Genomic DNA, 15,496 nt, shown 5'->3' with positions numbered 1-15,496 from the left:
AAACAAATATGTAATCAAATCACAGTTCATTTATTATCTGTACAGTTTTAGGCAACTTACTCTCATTTTCTCACCAAAACAAGGAGATAACAGAAGCACACATTTCATAAAATTCGTATAAGAATTACATAAAATAACATAAATGCCTAGCACAATGTTTGACATACGACAGGTTCACAATGATGGCTATTAAAATAAAAAGGAAGACATTTAGTAATGACTATTTCCCTTCTCTTCTAAGAGTAGAATTTATAAAAGTTGTAAAACCCTCATCCTTGGGTTTGTTAGAAAAGTGGCAGTATTTTTCTCAAAAGAAAACAACAGAAGATTATTCTTTTAAGCACCTTCTCTCATTGCTTTATAATTTCCCCATTAGTTTTCCAATGATCATAAAACAGGCAGAAAATGCAGTACTAACATTTTCAAAATAAGAATAACAGATATGTATAATAATAAAATTCAAAACAACAAAATAAAGCTAAAGTTTAAACAAAAATTGTTTTATATAGAATGCCTCTTTTCCTCTTCAAAAAATAGTGGTAAAACAATATAAAGGCTAGTCTCAATCCAAAATCATAGCTAACAATATATAAATGTATTTCAAATACAATTAACTAACAGATCAATGTAAACAGTGAGCAAACAACAAATAATGTTTTCATGAAATAATATGAAACTGCAATCATGATTCCCTCTTACATTAAACATTCACTAATGTGAGAATTAACAAGTTTTTTCAGTCCGGACAATCTATCATTGTCAGTATTCTTCACACATGGCTTTCTGCAGATTCAAGAACCAAGTCTAATACACACTTGAAGACAGACCTGAGGTTGCTCTGCAGCTCATAGCATTGAGAAGGGAAGGAAATTGCTACGATCTACACTTCACACCCCATCTAGGTTTACAGACTCCTTTTAATCAAAAAGTTTCAAAGCAGGTTAGAGCTAATTAATGCAAAGAGGAGGAGAGCCCACAGAACTTACAGATTGAGTTTTCAGAGCTTCAGACCACACAGCAGAAAAGATAAATTCTAAGTGAAACTAACAAAAATTTAAATTCAAATGGCAACTGTTCATGTGTCATACCTACTAAATAAATCTTGATGCTAAATTATTCTTTTCTGAGATTATTATTCTTTTCTACACTAGTTTTGGAGAAAATGGCTATTACTTTGACTTCCAAATAAAAAACATACAACTAAAAGGGCAGAGAAAACTTAAACAACGTGCAGTTACACACAGAAACACTCTAAAGATTATTTGCAAGTTCCAGGATCAAGGTCAGAAGAAAAGATGAAGAAATCAAGACAAATTTTTTCATTGTTAAAGAGCTTAGTAAGTGAGAGAAGCAGTAGTGCTTCTGTCGTGTCTCAGTCTTTACGACCCCATGGACCGTAGCCCACCAGGTTCCTCTGTCAGTGGGATTTTCTGGACAAGAATACTGGAGCAAGTTGCCATGCTCTCCTCCAGAGGATCTTTCTGACTCAGGGATCAAACCCACGTCCGCATTGCACAGGATACCACTCTAATGGCAGAAAAGTGAGGCGGAACTAAAGGGTCTCTTTATGAGAGTGACAAGGCTGGTTTAATTTTCAACATTCAAAAAAACGATCATGGCATCCAGCCCCATAACTTCATGGCAAATAGAAAAGGAAAAAATGGAAGCAGTGACAGACTTCATTTTCATGGGCTCCAAAAGCACTGTGGATGGTGACTGCAGCCATGAAATTCAAAGACGCTTGCTCCTTGGAAGAAAATTTATGCCAAATCTAGACAACATATTAAAAAGCAGAGATGTCACCTTGCCAACAAAGGTCTGTATAGTCAAAGCTACAGGTTTCCCAGTAGTCATGTATGGATGTTAAGAGTTGGACCATAAAGAAGACTGAGCACAGAAGAACTGACGTTTTCGAACTAAGTGCTGGAAAAGACTTGAGAGTCCCTTGGACAGCAAGGAGAACAAACCAGTCAATCCTAAAGAAAATCAACCCTGAATACTCACTGGAAGCACTGTTGCTAAAGCTCCAATATTTTGGCCACCTGATGTGAAGAGCCAACTCACTGGAAAAAAACTCTGATGCTGGGAAAGCCTGAGGGCAAGAGAAGGGGGCAACAGAGGATGATATGGCTGGACGGCATCAATGAGTCAATGGACATGATTTGAGCAAACCCAGAGACAGTGAAGGACAGAGAAGCCTGGGATGCTGCAGTTCATGGGGTCACAAAGAGTCAGACACAGTGACTGAACAACAACAAAAACGAGATGAACAGTTTTTAGCTTAACAACACGCTTTAGCCAAAAGTTACGTTCCCTTTTATTATTAACAGTGGTCTGCTACTGTATGGGCTTCCCTGGAGGCACAGATGGTAAAGAATCTGCCTGCAATGCGGGAGACCTGGGTTCAATCTCTGGTTGAGAAGATCCCCTGGAGAAGGGAATAGCAACCCACTCCAGTATTCTTGCCTGGAGAATCCCATGGACAGAGGAGCCAGACAAGCTACAGTCCATGGGATCACAAAGTGTCAGACACGACTGAATGACTCACACACATACTGCATGGGTAGATTTCCCTGCTGGCTCCATGGTAAAGAACCCGCTTGCCAATGTAGGAGACAAAGGTTTGATCCCTGGGTTAGGAAGATCCCCTGAAAGAGGAAATGGCAACCCACTCCAGTATTCCTGCCTGGGAAATCCCATGAAGAGAAGAGCCTAGTAGACTACAGTCCATGGAGCTCCAGAAGAGTTGGGCACAACTTAGCAACTAAACAACTGTATGGGTCTTTCATTCTAACAGGATTTTTTTCCTGATAGCATTTCATGTATTGGGTTGGTCAATAGCCAACTTTTTTTTCCCTAAGATGGTTCAAGTAGCGCTTAGTTGTCTTAACTGCACTCAAAACAGTTTTTTTAGACTGCATTGTGATAGATAGATAAGACTGCATTGTCATATCAGCATGCATTTAAAAAAAACAGAACAACAAAATTGTTGAATTTTTTTGTAGTCATCTTAATACTGAAGATGGAAGAAAGCAAGCAATATTTTCGGCATATGACTCTTCATCATCTTAAGAAAGGTAAAAATGTAACTGGAATGAAAAAAAAAGATTTGTACAGTGTATAGAGAAGGTGCTATGACTGATCAAATGTGTCAAGAGTGGTTTATGTAGTTCTGAGCTACAGATTTCTTGCTGGATAATATCCACAGTTGGGCAGACCACTTAAAGTTGATGGCAATCAAATCAAGGCATTGAGAACAAGCAACATTATTATTACAAGGGAGATACCTGACATACTCAAAATATCCAAACTAAGTGCTGAAAATCATTTGTACCAGCTTGGTTATGTTAATCACTTTGATGTTTGGGTTCCACATAAGTGAAAAAACTCTTTTAGACTGTATTTCCACACGTGATTTTCTATTTAAACATAATGAAAAAGTTCCATTTTTAAAACAAATTGTGACAGCTGATGAGAAGTGGATACCATACAATCACGTGGAATGAAAAAGATCATGGGGCAAATGAAATGAACCACCAACAACCACACCAAAGGCCAGTCTTCATCCAAAGAAAGTGATGCTGTGTATATGGTGGGATTGGAAGGGAGTCCTCTATTATGAGCTCCTTCTGGAAAACCAAACAGTAAATTCCAACAAGTACTGCTCCCAATTAGACCAATGAAAGCAGCACTTGATGAAAAGTGTCTGGAATTAGTCAACACAAAATGCATAATCTTCCATCAGGATAATGCAAGACCACATGTTTCTTGATGACCAGGCAAAAACTTATATAACTTGCTTGGGAAGTTCTGATTCATTCACCATATTCACCACACACTGCACCTTCAGACTTCCATTTATTTCGGTCTGTACAAAATTCTAATGGAAAAAATTTCAATTCCCTGTAAGACTGTAAAGGCACATAGAACAGTTCATTCCTCAAAAAGATAAAAAGTTTTGAGGAGACAGAATTATGAAGTTGTGTGAAAAATGGTAGAAGGTAGTGGAACAAAATGGTGACTATATTGTTCAATAAAGTTCTTGGTGAAAATGAAATATGTGTCCTTAAACCTCACTTAAGAACAGAAGGAACTTTTTGGCCAACCCAATACATTATTTAATTTTTGCCTGTTTCCTGTACAGAGAAACAGTTAATTAAACATATTTAACACTCACACAAAATGCTATTGTAATTATTCAGTAACTGACCTTCTCCCAACACACAAGAGCATCAGACAATAGCACTTCAAAGTTCCAAAGAATAACCTCAATAAGGTCACATTAGAAAAACTCTCTCTAAACAAGTAAACACAATCTCTCTTTTGGGGTTTTCCATCTAGTCACTGTAATCATAGCAGGAAAAAGCATATTAATAAATTTCCACTGAACTGTAGTATTAATTCATCACAGTCAATGAAGAATTTTTTTTAAATTTCAAATTTTAAATTGGCTATCATAGATCACATGAGCATGTGAGTAGAATAATTATTCCTTTTAAGATTTCTGCCACAAGGCTCAGGTGGATGAGGGATATTGAAAACCTTTAAAATATGAAATGAACATGACCAGAACATGAAAGTAAAGTATAATAAAAAGAATAAACTTTCAATACTGGGTGACACAAAAAAGAAATTAGAAAACTTCTCTTTGTTATCTTAAAAAGTTATATTAGCACTCTACCTGAAAAGAGGCAAGAGTAAACATCTATCTTTAAACAGAGAACAGAAAGCAGAATTATGGCAATCCAAAATTGGGGAAATGAATAGAGGAAAAAAAACACAAATTTTTCTTTTGCTAAGACAGGAAAAAAAGTTCTTTTTTAAAAAAGATAAGTATATGAATCATAGATGCTATAAATGACAAGACAAAAATGAAAGGCTGGATTACAATGATTAGGGGGGAAATATAATTGAATTTTATTAGATTCAGTAACTGAGGTTCCCCAACGCCCCCCCCGCCCCCGCGACACACATATTTATGTGGTTGAAATACTTTAAATCCTTTTCCTATTTCATTTTTAGGATTGGTACCAAAAGACATTTTACGCTAACAGAAAGAAGACACAATTTTACCTTTAATTCTGCCATGCTACAAATGATAAGAACATGAAATTCAATAATAAAAATCAAATTCCCAGGAGACCAAAAAAAACACGAAAAATTACATTTCAAGGTACAAAATACTCCTTTATAGACATTACTACATGTCTTTTGGATTCTCATAAACTACAAGTCCTCAGCTTCCAGAAAAGAAAGTACCATGAAATATGAATTTCAATAGCAGTCAGGACTGTATATTTAAACCACTTTCATCCCATGGTGCTTGGAAATCTGTAGATTTGGAAACCCTTGTTTCTCAGGAGGTGGTGAAGTGTATAAGCTATTTGAATGAATCTCAGGCAACTGAATCAGTTATGGTAAAGAATGGAGTTCCCAATTGTCAAATAAAGAAGGACAGGACACCAATCCTCATTTCAGTATTACAGGAACTTCTTTTTTTCAGAGAAGGAAAGTGGCTTAACAAAAGTGAATAAAAAGAATTATTACAATAATCTTTGGCCTGAAGGTACCCCCTTCCCTCCAAGAATAAAACCCCAGTGATTCCAAATTCCTCCCCAGAACTAAGAACACAGAAGGTTCTCCGATCTGTTACCTATTATACAGAGTTTCATCCAAACAACATAAAAATTTGGTCTTCCACATTTAAATATATAACAACTACAATAAGGCTATGAAGACAGGGAGAAAAATAAATTTACACAGAAACACTGATTCACTAATTAATTCCTTCAAATATTTCCTGAGCTACTATGTTCCAGGCTCTGTCATGAGCTCTGGGTATACAGGGATGGGAAAAACAGACACAGCCTAGCTTCCTGCAGGAAGCTTCCACTGCTCATCTCTGTAGTCTATGACATGATCTTCCATTAGCACCAAACTCTGCCCCTGCTCAACCTCTCCAGCTAAACTGACCATCAATTTATAACCACCCCACCTCACTACATGGTGGTGTTTTAAATGTTCATAAAACAAAGAACTTAATAAAAATAGAGATAATAAGCAGGTCAAAGACTTCCCACAAAGTGGATAAAACCTATAAAATCTTGAGTATTTATCTCATTTTGGATGCCGGATATGAAAAAGAGCCCAAGTACCCAGATGATGGAGTGAATATCATGAGATGCTTATAAGCTCATGAGAATAAGAAGAGAAACCTCCCAGGTAGACATCTCTAAATTACAAAGGTTCGATAGTAATAGGTTGGTTCCTTTCTTAGAATAAATCTGGTCATGATGGTGGTAAGAAGGGAACAGAAGGATATGGTTGTACAAGAAAAGAATCTCTGTTCCTCCCCTATAAATAAGCTTTATTACTCATTAAGTCAGTTTGAGAATTAAGCACTGGATACATATTCCCCCATGATGACATTTCTGATATGATGTTAGTATGTGGTTCTAAACTGAACTACTAACAACAATGCTTATTTTTTTCTAAATCTGTTTGAGACCAATGATCTTGGTCTGGAATATGAACAATTTCTATCACTTGTCATTCCTTCTTCAAAATCCTCCTCTCCTCTTGTCATCCTCTACCTTCTGAGTCATTGACTCAGAGCTACTCTGTTTTAAGAGAATGACTATTGGTATGAAATAGGTAGCAGCTACATGGTTAAAAACAGTGTGTAGAGAAACAAAGACCTTGGTAAGAATCCCAAGGCTACTATTTGCAAGCTTTTAAACACTGTGGGGCCTCGGACAATTTACTTGACCCTTATAAGTTTTAGTTTTATCATCTGTAAAATGAGTCTAACTCACTTATATCTTAATTGTTATCATATAATATAAAAATGCTTAGTGCCGGGCCCAGTTAACAAACTACTACTTGCTACTGTCTTTAATGTTTTTGTTATTACTATTCCTACAATACCTGATTACTGCCTTTCTACTTCTTGATTACATAAATTTGTTTAAGACACCTGGATTCCATGCCAACTTAATTCTATGTAAAAAACAATAAACAAAATAGGTTTTCTAAGAAGTCCCTTGAATTCTTAACTTTCTAACGAGCCTCCATGGTGGCTCAGATGGTAAAGAATCTGCCTGAAATGCAGGATACCCAGGTTTGATCCCTGGGTCAGGAAGATTTCCTGGAGAAGGGAATGGCTACACACTCCAGTATTCTTGCCTAGAGAATTCTATGGACAGAGAAGCCTGGTGGGTTATAGTAATATTTATGCTAGTAATTAAGGAGAATCCAGAAAACTCTGCAAACAGTCCAGAGTTACATTCTGACATGCCATTTTAATACACAATCCAAAATGGATAAAGCACTCAAAGCAAATTTCAAAGAAATGAAAGAGAACCTCATAATGAATCGCTTCTCTCCACTCGCAGCTATTATAACAGATATTATCACACCAAACAGAAGCTATCTTTCAGAGGCAAAAATGATGACACACCACAGAGCAGATTTTCATTCCATTTAAGTAAAAAACCTTTCAATGATATGATTCATGGCCCATCCTTCACAGTTCTAACTGAATTATCAGAAAACACATTGTTTGCATGCAAAAGCAGTGCTTTTGTATTTACAACTTAATTTACTAATGGTTTTATATGTGAAAATATATTGTGCTATAATTTTACATCTGATAAATAGTTTCAAGAGGTAAAGAAAACAACACGCCTAGTTAAGTACAGCTACTTATAAACTGCCAGAGAAATCAGAAGACTCAAATGGTCTCAGAAGAAAATGATGCTTAATGGCTAAAATGAAGACTCACAAAGAAAAATAAAGATGCTGACTGGGTGACCCAAAGCAGTTATACAAGGGCTCCAGAAGTCTCCAGAGTGGTCAAGTTCCAGCAAGGGGGAGCTGAATTCCATTCCCAGTGAGGCCATAAACTGTATCATCTTTATTTCTTCCTTTTTATTTACTTTTTGCTATAAATTTTTACAACAAAGATATTTACTTGAGTCAGAGTAGAAATTACAGTTTTCAGAATTTGGTAGATGAAAAATGAGTCAAGGACAGGTGTAATAACATGGAGGCATAACACGTGGGAATAAATGAGCAGCTGAGACCCACATTACAAAAACGGAGTGCATTTTCAAAGCTATCATGTGAGGCTGTTAATTTTAAACAGCAGGAAAAAAAAATTACTTTCAAACAGAATCATTAAGACTAAGTTCACTTATTATATTAACTATCTTACCCTTCTAAAGCAAAAATATAATCATGAAATATTTTAAACATGCTGAAAGATTTTTAATCTCATAAAAGCTTCTAAAATTGACACATTTTTCAAAATATTATATGTGTCATAATATGTATCAAATACAGAATTATGTTATAGATTTTATGGAGTTTTCATTTCAGTCTCATTTTATTTTCATTTTATGAGAATACTCACATCTTACCTATACACACAGAGCCAGGGGATCTCTCTAATCACTTGTTATTAACTCCTATTATCTTTCCCTCAATTTTCAGAATACGAAAGTACAATCCAAACTGGTGACTGGTGATCCAAATGGACTAGGTAATGCTAGGACTCCAAAGCAAGTATTCCAACTTGTTATAGCACAACACTCTCTCTACGAAATATTATGCCAAATGTTAAAACCTAACATTAAAAATAATAACTATACATATGCATTCTAGGTTGAAATCCAGTCCATGGCCAAGGTATATAATTGATTTGAGCACGTGTTGTATCTTATGGGCTTCCCTGGTAGCTCAGCTAGGAAAGAATCCGCCTGTAATGCAGGAGACCTGGGTTTGATCCCTGGGTCGGGGAGATCCCCTGGAGAAGTGGCTACCTACTCCAGTACTCTTGCCTAGAGAATCCCCATGGACAGAGGAGCCTGGTGGGCTACAGTCCATGGGGTCACAAGGAGTTGGACACGACTGAGCAACTAAGCACACTGTATCTTATGTGTGCCATTATAATAAACTAAGTGTTCAAAAACATGAAATTTCACTAATTTAATACACAAATACTTAAATTTGTTTAAATAATAATTTTACCAATGAAAATACCAAGAAACGAATCATATTTGTGCCAGGTCGCATACCCATTAAGCTGAATAAAGAGAAGATTACTTCGGTTTCTTCTTTGTGTTCTTTTAAGGCTGCATAATATTTTCAGTCTCCAGTATAGAAAGTATGACATGGGCCACCTTGTGCAGAATATACTTATTTTATATAAAACAACAAACATTGCTTTAAACAACAAATTTGGTTTAAAAAGACCTTATATCTCTTTCAGTTACAGTGAACTGGTTCAAAAGCAGTAGCATGTTAAGTTCTTGCGATTTCTCTCCCAACTGATCAGCCCCAAACTGCTCTCTTCAACTTTGCTGTGAGACAGTCACAGTTTTTAAGTCATATGCTATGTTTTAACAATGGTTCTAAGAAAATAAATTATGTAAAGTCTCAAAAATAAGTGCAAATGAAAAAGTACAGAACAATCTACAGTACTGTAGAATACTGTAGTATGAATGTAACAAAGGGAGAAAATAAGAATATGCATTTCTATTTACTAGTCTTTGCATAAACTATAAGGATACATTAATAATTAATAAAAATTTACCTCTGAGGTGGAAGCAAGAATAAAAATGACAGGTATGGGCAGAAGCAAGACTTCTCAACATTAACTTTATCATTTTGACTTTGGAAAACATGAAGATATTATTCACTTCAAAAATTTTAATGTAAAAAAAATTGGAGAACAGAAAATTTCTATGCAGTGACTGAATGTTCAAAGTTAACTATGATTTAATTATAAACTTCCTGAGATTAGAACCCACATATTTTAATTTTTTTATTAATATTTATTTGGCTGCTCTGGATCTTAGTTGCAGCACTTGGGACCTTTGATCTTCATTGCAGCATGCAAGTTATTTAGTTGCAACATGTGGGATCTAGTTCCCTGATCAAGGAACGAGTCCAGGCCCCCGGCATACAGAATGTGGAGTCTGAGCCACTCGACCACCAGGGAAGTCCCAACACCATGTATATTATATATTCCATCTTCACAGCCTAAGGCAGAGCCTAGCACATAAACACTGTGTAATAAATATACAACAGTAACTTAAAATTAAGTTCCTAAATATTTCAGAAACAATATTCCACAACCCAGATACAGCAATAACTTCCACACATTGGGAAGAGGGGTGAAAGGGAAAACAAGAAAAGAGGAAGAGGCAAATGGGGGTGGGGGGAGCCTTTAAACATGTAAATTCTCCGTGTTTCTTTTTACTGCTGACTACAATTTAAAAATAAAGGTAAAATGTTCTTATGTTGGGTAAATACTACATGACAAGCTGCTTGATATTCAGCATTATTAAAAATTTTAGCAACAAACTATTAACATCAAATTTCTATTTAAAGTACTGTGCTAAAAGCAGCAGTGAAGGAAAGGCTTAGTTATACCCCCAAACTGCAGCCAGTATATTTTAGGTTTATTTGTTCTCCATATTTATGGAATGTTTTTCCTCGCCATTCATTTTCATCCCTGAAAGCTATCTTCAAGAACTAAATTTCTTATTCATTAACTGCTACTGTGAAGCTGTATCAAACCTTAAAGAAATAAGAATTGCTGTACTATTAAAAACAATTTACTGGATCATTAAGTAATAACAAGGTCAAATAGGAGTCAAAACCTATGGTTTTGACCATAGGATATGGTTAATAAAATGGTTAATAATGACCATATGGTTAATTATTATGGTTAATAATAGCTAATATGGATATGGTTAATAATGACCACATCCAACGACTTTAAAATTTTTGATACAGAACTTAATATTATAGCAGTGATTCTTACATATGATATTGTGTTACCCTGAGAACAGTCATTGTCTCAAGGGCATACTACAGAAACTTCTTTAAAAAGGTAAATCTGTTTTAGTTCATTGACTCATTTATTGAGTGAAAGATCCACTTTTAGGTAGTGCAAAAGGACAGTAATATCATGAGAGGCCAGAATGGAGTAACCTTTTCTGTTTTAAGGATAATCGTTTAAGGCCAAGTTTAAGGCCAACAGGGCATATGCCTATATAGAAGCACTCTTTCTCACAAAGTTTCCTTATTTTTTTCTTAATTTAGTAAATTGAATCTTATATCTATTGCCAAGTAATCACTTATGGAAAGTTTTAAGTTCAAACTGGAAACAATACTAATGTTGCTCAAACAGGTGAAACGAAACACACTGTGCTTCATCCATACCATGTAACACTACTCAGTAACAGAAAGAAAGGGGTCAAACATAGAACTAGGTGAATATACAGATTCATGATGGGTGACAAAACTCAATCCTAAAAGGCTATATACTACATAGTTTCATTTATATATATTCTTGAAACGACAAAGTTATAGACATGGAGCTTCTGATACAACTTTTAACAAGTGTACAACTACAATTATCTCCAAATTAGAACTTTATTTGAAAAAAAAATATATCACTGTAATTTGGGTCACCTCAACCAAAGGCAGATTTAGGTGACATTCTCAGAAACCGGTTAGTATACAAAGACTCCACCAGCAGAAGAAAAAAGGACTAGATAAAACAACAAAATAGCCACAGAAAAATAAGTGCGAAAGAAATTAGTAAAGTAACTCGGTTATTAAAGAATATCTAATGAACATTTAAATACATTTAGGACATATTAAATTTCATTCAGTTTTCATTCAAGATAGAAAGCTTACCCGATGCTTTGCCTTAATTTTCTTCCTATATTCTTCTTTGTCAAATTTGTCCTCTTCTTGAAGCCTTTCCTTTGCTTTATCTAAGTTGATACCACCAGCGTCGTCCTCTTCCTCAGTATCCTTGGAAACAGATTTCTGCACTTGGGGCCACTGCTGAACCAACTGCAGAGAAGAAAAAGGTGAGTATGAAGCAGGATGTGACAAGGAACATCAACAGAATGCCACTTGCATTTGCGGAATGATTTTGAAATGGTGCACATACATACTTTCTGCCTTACAACCTATATTTCTGAAACTTTCAAACAAGCTTTATAACAAAAGTGAGCAAGTCACAGAAAAGTCAGGATAAAGTAATGCTGCCGTAACTCAATTAAGAGCAGGATTAAAAGAAATTTTCATTAAATAATTTGGACAATAAGGTAGTTGCTTCAACATCATTTCAGCATTCGTAGTATGCAATACTCCACCAACTCAGCTCCAAATGATCTACACAGAGGAACAGCCAGGCTGAGAAGAGTGCAGCTTTGCCACCGCCATGGCACATCATGGACCTCCTCTAACACCTCTAGCATATTGGGTTGTTTTACTTTCCTGTTTTCCTTACCAGCATTAACCTCCCTGAGGGTAGTCAAATGTCTTATTCATGTATCCCGAGAACCCAACACATTATCTGGCATACATTATGTGCTCAAAATTGATGAAACACATATCAGTTGGTATCACACATAAAAACTGAAATAACTAAGCATAAAAAGGAGAAAGTTAGTCTGGATTTCATAAGCTTGCTCAGATCTACACAATTTTACACAAACATTTTATGGTTAGGAACAAGGTGATAAAAAAGTCAGAGCACTAATCTAAGAATCAGGAGACGTGGCTTAATGCCTGGGCTTTTTCACTAGCCCAGTACGTAACCCTGAATGAATTACTTAACTTCCATACATCTGTATCATTGCTTGTAAAATAAGGTTTGTTTGACTTAATCATGTTCCAGGCCTAACAGAGTAAAATTCTAGACAATTTAGACAAAAGCATTTCTCTTATTTTACCCCGTAACTGGTTGCCAGGAGGATTTAAGAAACTGCTACAGTTTCTGAAAGACTGCTAATTAAACAGCAGGAAAACGAAGGCTGTAGGCACACACATCACAGGTGTTAATACCTCCTCTCTTGCCATCAACTCATTCTTCAAGATGAGACTACCATAGAGTCACAACTTGAAGCAAGGGTCACAGATGCATGAGCAGCACAGCAGCAGTCACAGAAGCAGCAGTGAGAGAGATGAGTGGTGCCAGTTAAGAACACCATCCACTGCTCTGACTTCTCCTTTATCAGAGTGGAAAAAACTCATCCCTCTGTAGGTGGAACCCTTCCTTTCTTGTTTACTCAGTCATGTCCAACTCTTTGCAACACCATGGACTGTAGCCCACCAGGATCCTATGTCCATGAGATTTCCAAGCCAAGAATACTGGAGTGGGTTGCCATTTCCTCCTCCAGGGGATCTTCCCACCCCAGGGATCGAACCCAAATCTCCTGTGTCTCCTGAATCGCAGGCAGATTCTTTACCACTGAGTCATCAGAGAAGCCTATGGGTGGAACAAATGGTAGCATTTCTTTCAGGGTTTTAGATCAGAAGTTTCACTGTGGCTTGCAGTCACACAGTGTTCCTGTCGGCGATACATTTACAATGAAATATTTTACAGTTAAGGATTTACACTCTACCTGAAGTTTATGGGTATCATCTCTGCAGCTAAATGAGTAGCATAGTAAGGAACCTCAATACACTAAAAGCACTAATCCTCTCTTATAGTGAGCATATGATACGATACTACAACTATTTTCTGATTTAGCCTGCTTCTCAAGTGCTGACCTCTTTTCTGGATCACAGAGATTCATATATTTCAATTTTATAGGCTTCTTCTGCAACTTCAACAACAACTTCAAAATTTTAATTGCATTCAACTTTGTTAGTTTTCATATGATTTATACATCATTTTACTCCACATTACCAGTGCAAATTTGGCCTTCTAAACCAAAATCTCATCCCCAAAGTAACATCCAAATCTTTGCTAAATTTAGAATTAAAAGGAAACACACGCCACAGTATGGACTGTGCAGGCAGCAATTATATTAATAATGATAAAATATTTGATGTGACATGTGATACATTATAGTTAGAATAAAAAGCTCTGTTATTTTACCAGGGTATACATGTCTGTGGAGAAGGCAATGGCAAACCACTCCAGTACTCTTGCCTGGAAAATCCAATGGACGGGAGGAGCCTGGTGGGCTGCAGTCCATGGGTAGCAAAGAGTTGGACACAACTGAGCGACTTCACTTTCACTCATTGGAGAAGGAAATGGCAACCCACTCCAGTGTTCTTGCCTTGAGAATCCCAGGGACAGGGGAGCCTGGTGGGCTGCCATCTATGGGGTTGCACAGAGTCGGACATGATTGAAGCGACTTAGCAGCAGCAGCACACTTCTGAGGGCTTACGATTTGTTAGACACTGTTCTAAGGGCAAAGGACAGAATAGTAAGCAGAGCCAACAAATACTTTCCCTCATGTAACTTTTTTCATCTCAGTAATAGAAATACCTTCTCTCATTCCACTAGAGAGGAAATATCTTCCTTCATTTCCACTAGAGTGGAAGAAATAGAAAACCACTGAATAATCATAGAATGCAAACTCTTATAATAAGTGGTATGAAGAAAAAATAAACATAAAACAAGGGAAATGATATCATGGTGGGCATGGGGTACTGAGTGCTATATCAGAATGAACAGGGAAACCCATAGGTCAGTTACAGGGAAACAAAGACAATATTCAGAAGATCCCACTATGACCACCAACTCTAGCATCACTACTTAAGGTGAGTCACTTGACATTCTAAATGTTTCCTCTTTAAAAATGAAGATAATATTATATAATAAGTAATTTTCATGAGCAATCTGCGAGGTAACCCCTTCTCTACTCTATGGGGATGTATTTACACTAAGACCAGGTAATTAGGAAATGTAAACCAGACACCTATACATATAAGGTTATTTTAAAGCAGAGAATTTTTCCCACAGCAGGCCAGTAAGTAAAAACATGCCAATATAGCATCTAAAATTGAGGAATCGCAGAGCAGAGGCTTTCTATAGTTGAGCAAAAGAAGCTGTGGTGAATAATTGCATTATTATCCTTCTGCATGTTCCCACAGAGTATGTTGAGAGATGGACCCCATGACAAGAAAGTCTTATCTATAAAAACAGGATCTGGGAAATTCAGAACCAACCCTGAAACAACCCAATCAAAAAATGGGCAGAAGACCTAAATAGAAACTTCTTCAAAGAAGACAACAAACACATGAGAAGATGCTAAGCATAACTAATTATTAGAGAAATGCAAATCAAAACTACAAGTATCACTTCACACCAATCAGAATGGCCATCATCAAAAAATCTACAAACAACATTACTCTCAATAGTGAAAAACAAAGCATTCCCTCTAAGATCAGGAAAAAGACAAGGGTGTGCACTCTCATTACTGCTATTCAACATAGTTTTAGAAGTCCTTCAGTTCAGTTCAGTCACTCAGTCGTGTCCGACTCTCCGCGACCCCATGAGTCACAGCACGCCAGGCCTCCCTGTCCATCACCAACTCCCGGAGTTCACTCAAACTCATGTCCACAGAGTCGGTGATGCCATCCAGCCATCTCATTCTCCGTCGTCCCCTTCTCCTCCCGCCCCCAACCTTTCCCAGCATCAGAGTCTTTTCCAGTGAGTCAACTCGTCGCATGA

The 15,496-nt window shown here is 36.6% G+C and overlaps 1 protein-coding gene across 1 annotated transcript in view; it reads right to left on the bottom strand.

The window, feature by feature from the left end:
- DDX10 (DEAD-box helicase 10) overlaps positions 1-15,496 on the bottom strand; it is a 329,965-nt gene that overhangs the window by 134,228 nt on the left and 180,241 nt on the right. Inside the window, exon 15 of the mRNA XM_055422984.2 lies at positions 11,713-11,874. Coding sequence (XP_055278959.2) covers positions 11,713-11,874 — 162 coding nt within the window. The remainder of the gene's footprint in view (positions 1-11,712; positions 11,875-15,496) is intronic.

This window comes from Moschus berezovskii, chromosome 14 (genome assembly GCF_049115385.1).
Source record: "Moschus berezovskii isolate FMDL1 chromosome 14, NW_MosBer_1.0, whole genome shotgun sequence".
Taxonomy (NCBI): domain Eukaryota; kingdom Metazoa; phylum Chordata; class Mammalia; order Artiodactyla; family Moschidae; genus Moschus; species Moschus berezovskii.
Note: the sequence above shows the minus strand (reverse complement) of the source record. Positions and strands in the feature narration are given on the sequence as shown.